This window comes from Chenopodium album, chromosome 15, assembly GCF_948465745.1.
Source record: "Chenopodium album chromosome 15, dcCheAlbu1.1, whole genome shotgun sequence".
NCBI classification, from domain to species: domain Eukaryota; kingdom Viridiplantae; phylum Streptophyta; class Magnoliopsida; order Caryophyllales; family Amaranthaceae; genus Chenopodium; species Chenopodium album.
Genome location: NC_137848.1, coordinates 46,174,267 through 46,186,738, shown reverse-complemented (window position 1 = coordinate 46,186,738; position 12,472 = coordinate 46,174,267). Strand labels below are relative to the sequence as shown.

General features: G+C 35.0%; 2 protein-coding genes across 3 annotated transcripts; both read right to left on the bottom strand.

Annotated features, from left to right (window-relative positions):
• Positions 1-2,542: 2,542 nt before the first annotated feature.
• Positions 2,543-5,206, bottom strand: LOC145581288 (purple acid phosphatase 5-like). Its single transcript, XM_081638319.1, has 7 exons — positions 4,841-5,206; positions 4,626-4,737; positions 4,247-4,473; positions 3,908-4,046; positions 3,580-3,800; positions 3,058-3,179; positions 2,543-2,915 (listed from the first exon to the last, which is right to left on the bottom strand). Exons 1-7 carry the CDS (start codon positions 5,204-5,206, stop codon positions 2,729-2,731), a joined length of 1,374 nt encoding a protein of 457 aa, XP_081494445.1. The 3' UTR covers positions 2,543-2,728.
• Positions 5,207-5,958: 752 nt separating this feature from the next.
• LOC145583205 (transcription factor bHLH48-like) lies at positions 5,959-11,485 on the bottom strand. 2 transcript variants are annotated; one of them, XM_081640384.1, is made up of 7 exons: positions 10,793-11,473; positions 10,589-10,705; positions 10,397-10,462; positions 8,413-8,481; positions 7,955-8,023; positions 7,017-7,227; positions 5,959-6,517 (listed from the first exon to the last, which is right to left on the bottom strand). In XM_081640384.1, the coding sequence occupies exons 1-7, from the start codon at positions 11,231-11,233 to the stop codon at positions 6,480-6,482; spliced, it is 1,011 nt and encodes a 336-aa protein (XP_081496510.1). In that variant the 5' UTR covers positions 11,234-11,473; the 3' UTR covers positions 5,959-6,479. The 2 variants fall into 2 exon arrangements, with proteins under 2 accessions (XP_081496510.1, XP_081496512.1); XM_081640386.1 differs by lacking the exon at positions 5,959-6,517 and having other exon boundaries at positions 7,190-7,327; positions 10,793-11,485.
• Positions 11,486-12,472: the final 987 nt, after the last annotated feature.

Genomic DNA, 12,472 nt, shown 5'->3' with positions numbered 1-12,472 from the left:
ACTAGGCCTTCTTCTCTCTCTTTCTCTCCTTGTCCTTCTCTGTATGTCTCTCTCTCAAACCTTCTCATTTTTTATCACTATATCATACACTCTTTCTCCTTTTCTCTTAGTTCCTCTATCTCTCTTTATCGCTCATTTATTTCTTTTCCAATTCCCTATATGTCTCCTGGTACTATTTTCTTTCTTCCTATCTCTATCTCATCCTCTTTCATTCCTAACCCCTTTTTCTAGCTATCTCTTTTCTCCCTACTCCTCTCCCCCAATTTTTCTCTCTCTTTTCCTCCCGGCCTCTCTCTCTTCTCCTGAACTACTCCCTTTCTCTTTTGAATTGCCCTCTCTGTCTTTCGGCTGCACTATCTCTTTCTCGGCCACTCTGATGTCTTTCTTTTTCTTCCAACCCTTCTTTTTCCCGATTCATTTCTCTCCTTCTCTCTCTCCTCCTTTATCTTTGTATCTCTCTATCTCTCCCTATTATTGTACAAACATTAAAAAAAAGTACTTACTCAAAAAAATAACACGATTCTACCATAATGTTGAACTTTTATATTAAATGTGCTACTAATTAAATAACTTGTCCTTGTTCCATCTTCTAAAAGGCTTTGAAAATTAAAAAAAGCTTTGAAAATTCCCAATTCTTTTTTTTATCTTTGTTCTATCCTCTAAAATGCTTTGAAAATTATAGGTTGCACTTTATCCCTCTTTCTCTTTTCTCTTGACTCCCCTCCCCCCATTTGCCTCGCTCTTTTACTCTCGACCATTCTTAATTTTCCTTACCTACCCCATATCTCTTTTGAATTGCCATATCTATCTTTCGGCTGGCCTTTTGCTCTCTCGGTCCTCTCTCTCTCTCTCTCTCTTCCAACCCTTCTATTTCCCGATTCCTTTCTCTCCTTCTATCTCTCCCCTTTATCTTTATATCTCTCTTTCTCTCTCTATGGTTGTACAAACATTTTTTTTTTTTAAAAAAGTACTTACTCATGAATCTAACACGTTTCTACCATAATGTTGAACTTTTATGTTAAATGTGCTACTAATTAGATGACTTGTCCTTGTTCCATCTTCTAAAAGACTTTGAAAATTATAAAAAGCTTTGAATTTCCAATCCCTCTTATCCCTGTTCCATCCTCTAAATGGATTTGAAAATTATAAGTTGCACTTTATCCCTCTCCCCTTAGTCCCTTCCCCCGCCCACACTCTCCTCCCCCTTTGCCCCTTTATATCTCTCGGTTTATCTCTATCTCCCTCTTTCTTCTGACCTTCCTTTCTTTCTTTTTTTTTTTTCCCCACCGACCCATCTCTCTCTTTATCACTCTATATATCTTTTTTTCATTCCCGGCTGCACTTTTATCTTTATTGCTCTCTCTCTCTCTCTCACACACACACACACACACACAGGGATGGAGGAGGATCGATCTTTGTCGATGATTACACACAATAATCAAATTTGGTTCATGTAGCCGATCCCACTTTGGAATTAAGGCTTGGATTGATTAATGCACAGCTAACCTAAAAACCTCCCTTCTAGTGTAGGCAAGCAAAAGAAAGCTCGTATTAATTACCAGATACATTCATTAGTAAAGGTATATTCCATCAGGAGAGTAAATCAGATGCTAAGGCTATGTTTAGTTCACCTTATTTTTGCTTATATAATTTGAACTTATTTATTCAGATCTAATATGAATTTTTTTTTTCTTTTTTTTTTAATCTAATCTTATCTAATTGCTTGATTTGACAAACTTTGACCTTGTACGCTAATCCATAAGGAAAAGTATATCAAAAGACGTTTTAATTAGACTTGTACTAGTTTGTATTACCAAATATGTAATTTTAATAAAAATTTTCACTATGAAATTAAAGATATTTAGCGATAAAAATTTTGTACATATAACGATAAAGTATACTCTAAACTTTTCTATTCTTATATAATTTGATATAAGTAATAAGGTAAAATAAGGCCAGGTGAACTAAACCTAGCCTAAACTCGCTCGAAAATGTCAAATTACATGCAAAGAAATACATCTCAAATTGGTGATTGGACACCTGCAAATCAGGATCATCTAACTATAAACTAGGGAGCCAATTTAGCCCGTCTGTAAAATAGAAATCCTAATTCCTAACTTAACCTATTGGGTGGCAAGGCACATAAATGATATCAATGTAGAGACAGATGATAACAAATTTGGAGATAACCTAAGAGATTGTCCATCGGTGAATAATAGAAAGAAAATGAGAAATGCTACGATCATAGTCTTTAAGAATCAAGAGAGCTTGTACATTCAATTGGACGAGCTAGCATTTGATCCTTTACCTAAAGTAGAACATATTTGGACGTGAGTAACATCAAGGGTATTTTTTGGATTTGGGGGCATCCAAGCCAATGTCCCTCGAGGAAGCTCATCCCCCAACAAGAAACGCGACCTTTGTGAGCAAAAAAAATACGTAATACATACATGTGCATGAATATCTCTAAGACACCACAAAGTTTGTTTAGGTATAAGAACTTAAAAAGAAAAAGGTAGTTAACTTTTAGAGACAGAGGGAGTATCATATAAGTTGTCAATAATATCAAAGTTTTAAATATGCACCAAAATGTATATTACATCATCAACCCAACATACTACTACTATAAGAAAAGAATCAAGTTCAAACAATCAAAATCTAACCAATATTGCTAACATAAGGATTGTCTAAATACCACCAAAACTAGCAAATCAAAGATTGAACGAACTCAGTTACTTTCATCCTTTGGATACCAAAATCTATTGAAGAACCATGTAGAATCAGAAGCCACTGCTTCATCATCTTGGTTACGGTGCCAAGTATAATAAGCATGAGTTCGGTTTTTAATCTCCAAAATTGCATGCCCAAAACTTGCTTCTCGATAAGCAGAGTAGAAAGGTTGTGGATTAGTGAAACTGCATCAAAGAACAAAATGGAAACATTGTAAGGTTGTTATAAATCATAATCTAGTCCCATCATTCGGAATGAATTGTCACATTATCAATGTGACTATTAAGTCTGGACACAAGGAGTAATTGAAAAGAATGGAAATCTTACTTGTTAGCAAGTCCTTCTATGTTTCCACCATCACCGATTGTCAAGTAAACAGGTGCTGATTCATCTTTGATGGGAGTACTCAGTCCATTTGTAATGTTGTAGCGTATATTTGATATTCGCTCCTAATAACAACATTTAGAGCATATACACAAGAGTAATAATATTAATGATAGAGTATAATACAAAATCTTGGGCCTCAACCATGAGCTTAAACTTTTGGTTGAGTTAGTCTGTTAACATGGTATCGGAGCCAACGTGACAGAGAGGTCACGGGTTCAAATTTCATCCACCCCTACTTTAAGTGGAATATTGAGCGTTGGTTATGAGGTGGACCAATGCTGCATCCACACTTCAAGCTCAACAGACTCTCGTGTTAAGGGGCGTGATAGAGTATAAAACAAAATTTTGGACCTAAACCATAAGCTTAAGTTTTTGGTTGAATTGGTCCGTTAACAATTAGCGATCAAAAGTATAGACAAAATGAGACGACTTTAAAACAAAGGAAGTAATAATAGTACTAACCGAACGCTCATATGCATGAACATGACCGGCTAAAACAAAGTCAACTTTGTATTGAACAATCCAAGGTTCGAATATGACTCGCATACTTTCTCCTTCCATGTAATGGTAATGGTCTGAATTATACAATGGAGCATGCGTCATAAGAATTAGCCATGGAGTCTCATGCCTATCCACTTTCTTAAGCTCTGCTTCAAACCATTGGTATTGCGGCGAATACTTGGCTACATTAAACATAGAAATTCAATCAATTAGAATTGAAATTGATAAATTAATGGCGACAATTTGTGCATTTTAATGGTTAAATTGTGTATGGTTTATGTTTACTTACTAAAAGCGGAGTAAGAAGAAAGGACAATGATATAAGCTGGTCCTCTCTTGATAGAGTACCAAAGAGGAGATGTGCTTCCACTTTGTTTGTAAGGAACATGATAACGATGCAAAAATGGCTTAAACGGCTGATATTCACCCTGAAAAACAATTATTTGATGTTAATTCACAATTTCACCCATATTCAAATATTTCCTCGCTTTCTTTTTAGTTGACAAGTTTCTTAAATCTTTGATAGTCAAATAGTATATGTGAAAGTCAAAACGCGTCAACTAAATAAAATAGAAGTTTGTAAGTGAAATAAAATCCTATAAAAAATCCTATAAAATATGTGACTTACAATTTCAGGAGCAAAATCAAGTTCATGATTTCCAGCAGTCCAAATCCAAGGTTGGTAAGCTGTACTTTTCTCCACAAAACGACCCCAAATATCCCATTTTCTTTGGTCATGAAAAGGATAATTATCAGCATAAGATAAATCTCCCACAAATAACACTGCTTCACCTTTCGGATTTGCCGTGTAATGTCCTAGTGTTGAATTTGATGCATATGTTTGTCCCAAATCACCTACACATTCAACAATAACTTATTATTAAGCACCAATTGGTCGATGAGATCTAACCCCAAGTCTTGAACTCTACCACCGAGACTTAAATTAACCAACTAAGTTAATTGACATCCACATTGTAATATAATAATCCGAACGAGTTGATACCAACCTATGATACCGAATGTGTAAGGGACATCAGGTCCAGGTCTTGGAGGAGTGGTAAACGAAAATTGGCGAATTGCGTCACCTCTCCCAAGTTCATAGAAGTACTTGGTATTGTACTGCAAAAAACCACCAAAATAAAGTTTATTTGCTCACTCACATGTACTAAACAAATACAGAGAATTACCATTCAAAGTTAATAAAATTAAACAGTATTTGAACCTCTAATTTCTTGATGGTAGCATGATGAATATAGCCAGAACTATAGTTGTAGTAACGATAGGTAAAGATCTGAGAATGTGCTGTGTAAACATCACTAGGATCATAAGCTTTCCAGTACCTAACAATATTAGGATGGCGTTCGTTAGGTGTCACCCACGAGATAATCACACCTCGGCCTCCTCGGTCCCCCTGCGTGATATGAACTTGCTCCGGGGCATTGGAGCCTTTCGGCGAAGGGAAAGCCGTGGCAGGAATGTCGGCCGAGGCATCAGTTGATCGTGTATAAGCACTAGTTTTTCCGGCATGGCAAAAACTGGTGGTAATACATAGAATTATAAGGATGAAGAGAGGTACTTTGAATGCCATGTCCATGTGTGGTGAATTAATATTGTTACCTCAACGAAGCATGAATAAAAGCTAGAAACTTCTTAATCACTTTTACAGTTATGTTCATCAAGAATTTTACTTTGATTAGGGTTAATGTTAGTATATGATAAGATTAAAATAAAACTAAGTCTATTTATATATGTTATCCTAAAACAATATTTAATCTAATCATATCTCTAATACTTATCTTAAAATAGACAGACCTTCATATGACTTATTTGTTTTATTTATGTTCATGTACAAGCTTGATTACAAATAAATTTCTAAGCTCATATACGGAGACGGAATAATAAACATTAAGGTGTTTTTTTTTAAAAAAAATAATATGTTACTGAATAAAATGCTAGACTTGATTATTAAATTTTGATTGTTATGCTCCATTACGAGATTTTTGAAGGTCAAAAGCACAAAGCTCATTTATAAGAAAGTTCGTAAATACTACATAAATATCAGCAGAAAGTTCGTAAATACTACATAAATATCAGCTTGATTAATACTTCGTAAATGATTTCAGATTTGCCTAGACAGAACAAAATAGCTTTCGGCTCAGGTCATGCTTACACCCTAAAATCCTAAATGCCCTGATAAAGATTATCAGCTGAAATCTCCGTATACAATTATGTTTAAGTTAGTTATCAGAGTCTGACAATGTGAGCAGTAGCACAGGGCAGTGATTCCAGACAGAGTTAGCACTGAAGTAATAACAATCAGATATAGGATACATCAGAGGATACTGAACTAAACACAATAAATTGATACTCTGTATCTTTCACCTTGTTTTTTCATTCCTGTTCAAGAATACACAAATTTTGCAAAAAAGGTTGATGCATTACAACTGGCTTTATTCACAAGAGAAAATGCATTCATCTGAACCAAACCCGGTTTAGATTCAGATGATCAACTCCATTCATCTGAAGCAAACCAGGTTCATCTTTCAGACAACTGACTGCATTTAGATGCCCCTTTGACAGCAGAATCAATCAGCCATCTCGCGTGAGACTTAGGATTGAATCGTTCATCATGTTGTATATAAATATATGTAGACTATGGTGAAATCGGTAGAACAACTAGTGAGATAGATCTACTCCAAGGGTTTCCAGTCCATTCTTGAATAATGATGAAGACGTGGAAACCCCAACCTGAATTTTTGATGCCTAAACTCTTCTACTTCCCAGCTAAACTTCTAATATATAATCATATTTTCTGCTATATATACACAGATTGGCTACAAACACATGCTTTGTTATTGCCTTCACATTTCCATTTTCAGCTGGCTTGAGTGCAAAGATGCTGCATCAGACAAACAATGACGAGTCAGGTGGAACCTTTCTGTATCCAGACTATTAAATGTGTCACACCCTTCTGCATTGCTAAGCCTAGCTGAGTTTTATGTGCAGTGGGTCAATGTATTCAAAGAAAAATGGCATGGGTCTAAGACAAAGATCACTTGCAGAAAACACCATGACAACAAGAAATATAGGTAAATGTTCAGAAAGATCCTACCAATTACATACAATTATTTGTCTTTTAATTTTCAGCAGTAAACAGTGTCCTTCAAAGAATTTGTATGACAAAGTGAGTCTCTAACAGGGTATTAAAAGTACATGTACTTGACACAAATCTAAGTAGACATCAGAACTATACAGGATATAGGTACTCATAGAGTCATAGGAACAGCATAACTGGAGTGTGTGACATTATTTTTGCATAACTATTGTCCGGAAGCTAAGATCATATGTGAATCAACACAGCAACTGCAAATTATCTTAACGATTCTGAAGCAATTTACCTGAATTTGCAGGTGAGTCGTAGGTCATGAGTGAGTTCTCGGATGCAACTAAATTAGGGTGATTTTCTTCCTTGACCCAAACTGGCTGACTTAGAGCCTCCAGGGGGTGCCATTGCTGTTGAAATTGCTGTCTGTCTCCATTGACATGAATTTCTGGCCACATTAGTGGCATAGTCATGTTCGGTAAATTGCAGTCCATCACAGATTCAGTCTGCAGATATTTAAGGGCACATGAGAAATCATGGCACAACAGAATCAGGCCAAATGCTGTACGCCTGCACCCATTGGAAGCAATATCCAAAAGCCGCATACTACAATGTAAAATCCAGAAAACAGAATCCTCAAGGTCATTCTTGTTGATTCTTTCAGAGTTCAGCATACAATTAATACATTGTTTGAGTTTTGAATATTATTTAAGCTGCTAAAAAGATCAGCAAAATAAAGAAAAGAGCCCAATTGTCAATGGCTTTTTAAGGCATGTTAGTCTGGTACACAGATATTTCAATATATTTCTGAATGTCAATAATGCTTAACCAAGGTTATTGTGTACTTGTATTACATTACCAGTTGGAAGACACAAAGCAAAAGTGGGCCTGAATATAAAGACAATTGGTATGGAAACATTGTCCTCCCATCTTAAATAAAATCCCAGAGACAAGTATTTCAAGTATTCTATGAATGATATTCCTTAAAATTGATATCATGAAATAATAACGTACTTTTTAAGACAGGATAGAGGACATTTTTCAAGTATTCTATGGATGGTAGGGATTTGAACACAGGGTCAAGCAATCCATCATCTGATTCGTTGCTTTGGGGCAATGGTCAAATCACTCTCCAAAACAATTTTCTAAAACATAACTCCAGAAGTAATTTGTATTCTGACACATTGCAAACTTATTAGGATGATAAGAATTTCAAACAAGAGAGTCACTCACTCCTGAAATTAGGCTGTCAAGATTGAAATCTATTCTCGGATTAACAGCTGCAAGCCTCATTGACAGATACTGCAACAACACAGGAAATATTAGACATTTTTATGTTAGGTCAAACAAAACAAAGCAATAAAGTAATTCGTTGTGGCTATTGATTATTCCTAGAATTAATTAGGGTTGCTCCTCACATATTCCTGGTTCACAATGACGGTTGATTTAGGTGGCATATGGATGGTTGATTTAAGATTGGATGATGAGAATCCAAGTCCTTGATCAACTTTCATAGTTTCGATTCAGCACATTTAAGATTTCCAAAAGGAAAATAAAAGGAGGGGATCTTAATAACCCTTTTGGCAGATTACAGGACCAATCCGCAAGATCTTCCTTTGTTCTAGTACAAATTTGTTACGGTAGTCCCTCATAGAACAAGAAGATGAAATGGTAAAGTCAGAGATAAGTACCTCTACTTGGCGTTGCAAGTACTGCACATGATTGATTATCTCATCCAACACCAATGCAGTACCCGAAATCTGCATAGCAATCAAATGACTAAAAACTTATAAACTGAAAATAATAAGCCACCACTTCCACCACAGTGATTCAGTCTTGGTATAAAGCAACAAAATATGTGGTATACAGACAAGCACATTGACAATCAATCCAATGAACCTTATCATACCTAGATCATATCATCAGAGAAAATTCGGCGTCACCCCTATCCAAAGATTTTTCACTGTTGTTACTTGTTTGAACCTTAATATACAAATTATTAAATTTATTTCTATAAAAAAAAAAATGGAAGTCTGTAAATAATCAGCACTGATGGTCCCAGAAAACAGAAGAGCTCTACTGTCTATTTCTGCCAGACTGGGTGTAGACAAAATTAATTTGAACCCACTGATTTTCTTCAATTTAATATGGCACCAGGACAACCCTACCATCATAGATGTGTTCTATTCAACTTGGGCATTCAGCAGAGAATTATAGCCAGAGCTGTCCTCTAAATTGTCCTCATAACTTCAGGAGCACCTAACATGTTAAAACGAAAAATTCAGAAAGCCCTCAACACCCCCCCCCCCCCCCCTCTCTCTCTCTCTTCTATATCTCCTTTCTTCCCTCTCTCTCAGTCTCTCCTTGACAAAGACATATAACCATCACAAAAACATATGGAGTAACTGGTGAGCAGTGCAAAAATTCTTAACAGGCACAATCTGTCCACTCAAATTGGGTACCCCAACTTTGAGATCATATCCTGATTAGCCTATAGTGGTCAAGAGTGAAAGAGCCAATCATTTTTCAAGATATTAATACTCATTAGATATATTGATCCAAATCAAGTACGCCGTGTCATATTTTCATTTTGAGGTCAACATTATCAAAAAAAATAAAAAATAAAAAATAAAAAATAAAATATGTTAATGAAATTGGAAGGATGATAAGTAATTTTATAATACTTTATTCTTTTTCAATCACAACATTTGGAATTTTATGCGATCCAGACACACTCCTTTATCGTCTTTTGTGATTTACACTAATAATCGTGTAGGATATTGTTAGGTTTGTCTCATATATATTTCCAAAATATCAACTTCTTAATTTTTACACGGAATAAAATATTATTTCAGATATTAATGTTATAAGATGTGCATTGGCAACCGTAAAATGATTTTAAAATCCAAAGGAAGTACTATTAATTATTTACAAAGGAAATTTATAAAATTATATCAAAATATGAGCACAAAATTTAAAAACAACTCTTAAAATAGATCAAAGCATGATCCAAGTCTAGTCTCACTTAATTTCTTATTTTTCCCATTAATTTATATAAATCCTTAATAAAGGTAATATCCTAGCTAGTTGAAATTAGCATTAAGGTTGTCGAAAACTCCATGGCTCTACCAAATTGTTACATATATGATGAAAAAAAAGTTAAATTGGAAAAACATATTCGAGTACTACCAAGAGTGAAAAAGACAATGATATGCTTGTCCTGTAAAGAGACACATAACAAACCTCTGCAAATGGCAAAGTGAAAGTTGAAAGGAAAAGAAAGAAATTCACAACACTACCAAAGAAGACGCTTTCCTTGCCCAAAAAGCAACTCACATCTTTTTTAAAAAGGTGATAATGACTAGAACGGTTAATCATCTCAAAAAGCATAACAAAACCTTAAACATATAATTAAATATTTAATTAATGGGCAGGCAATTTCGCGAGTTAGTCTTAATCACAATCATTATGCCTTAATCAACTTTACAAAATCACTATCAAATCGAAACGTAAACTAATTAATTAAATCGTACAACGATTAATTGACTCTGACCATCAAGGTTAGCGACTCTCACACTGTGATCGACCAGTGTTGACATATTAGTGTGAGTAGAAATGTTTAATCATTACAAATAATATGAAACGGAAGTAATAAAAAATACAACACCACCATACCTTGTTGCATCCAGGGACCAACTCCTGTAACAACTTCATCCGAGCATTGATTTTCTCTCTCCTAGCCTGCAAAAAAATCGCAGCAAACAATAATTACAAGATTAACACCTACTCGTAATCAATTCGAAGTAATTAAATTGCTTAATTAAAATTAAAATGCTTAATTAATAGAATAATTAATTAGTTAATTACTCGTTCAGCTAAACTATGGCTATCAGTAGCTTGACCTCGCCGTGCTCGAACATGAACATACGGAAGCTTCTCATCATCTTCCGACGTCGTTTTGTTCTTCTTACTCGATCCCTTACCCTAAAATACAAAATTCCCAAATCAATTGAACCCAAATTACAACAAATTCAGTTATCTAAAACCCTAATTTGTAAATTAAAATCCAACCTTCTTTTCTCTCTCCTTTCGCTTTAATGGCTTCTCTTTGTCACTCTCACTCCCAGCCGTCGGATCAGAACCCGAATTAGGGTTTGACCCAGCATCATCCAACGGCTCAGATTTCACCTTCAACTCCGGCGAAGAAGAATCCTCATTCGCAAACACAGAATACTTCGCAGCTCGCTCAATGAGAGCTCGATTCGACGGCAAAGCAGGTAAAGAGGAGAGAGAATGATTAAACGCACTAATACGATGTCGTTTCACCACATCCCCACTACCGCCGCCGCCGCCGCCGGTACCGGCGGCGGCGGAAGAAGAATCGTCGGTGAGAAGCTCCATAGCTTGATTAGGGGGTAACCCAAGAAGGGCAGTGAAGGAATTCCCATTTTCCGGCGCAATAATGAGCTTCTGAAACTCTTCCCCAAATGGGTAAGTGGTGTTATTCTCCATTGTTGAATTATGAGGTTTGAAATGCAGGAAAATGTAGCCGTTGAAAAGGGAGTGACATTTATAGTAGGAAAGATGAAATGAAGGTGGTGAAAATGGAGGAGGAGAGAGAAAGGGGAAAGAGAAGAAGGAGAGGAGAGAGAAAGATGAAGGGGTAGTGTGAAAGGAACGTAAAGGGGGAGGAGAGAGAAAGTGGGGATGAGAAAGAAAAAGGGGGTCGGGGTAACGGGTACGGAGCAATCCAGGATATCAGTTTATGATTGAAACTGGATGTGACCCGTCTTTTTCTTTGCATTTATGTGGATGATTTTGATTTTTTTTAAAAAAAAAAAAAAAAAAACTTATGCTCTACCTATACAAAAAAAGAAAAAAATAAAAATTAAATTAAATTAAAAATAAAAATAAAAATTGTTTGTAAGCCTCGTTAGGTTGCATATGGAAATTAAATGCCTATAGGAATTTAGTAAGTTACATGGGAAATTTTATTGCTTAGGAAATACTTCCTCAGTTTTTTTTTTTAGTTGACACCTTTCTATTACCACGTTTGCCAACGCATGTTTTTAACGATTAATATCTCTAATTATTAACATTGTAAAACTATAAAAAGTGGATATTAATAAAATATACATTAAAACGATTCAAACAAGATCCCACATGAATATGTTTTATCGTATCTATTAACCACAAAAGCGAGTCAAAACGTGTTGTGTGAATAGTGTAAAAGTCAAACGGTGTCAACTAAAAAAAACGGAGGAACTAAAAAAAACGGAAGAACTACTAAAATTGTGTTTGGTTGACATATAGAAAATCGTATTTTCCATTAATTAGTTTCTTATGTTTTGTTTGGTTAGCTTGTGAAATACACATGTATTATTATAACTTGAACTAATTTTCTTAAATTTTGAGAACGTAGGAAATTAATTTTCATATTTTGTAAAAATTTCAAAGGAAAAATACACTTTAATAATCCTAAATATTGGCAATTTACTTTTAATAATAATCCCAACTAAGGTTTATTATCTAATTACCTTAAATATTGGGTATGTTTGCCTAGAGTAGTCCCAATGACCGATAACCTACTAAAAAGGTAAACTTTAAAAAAAAAAAAAAAAAAAAAAATCCATTGTCAGCTAGGTTGCACAAGTTAGGTATTGACACGGATACAGGTATGACAAGATACAAGAAAACATCTATCTCAAAATAAGGGACACGGGTACGGGATGATAAAATTCATATGATATA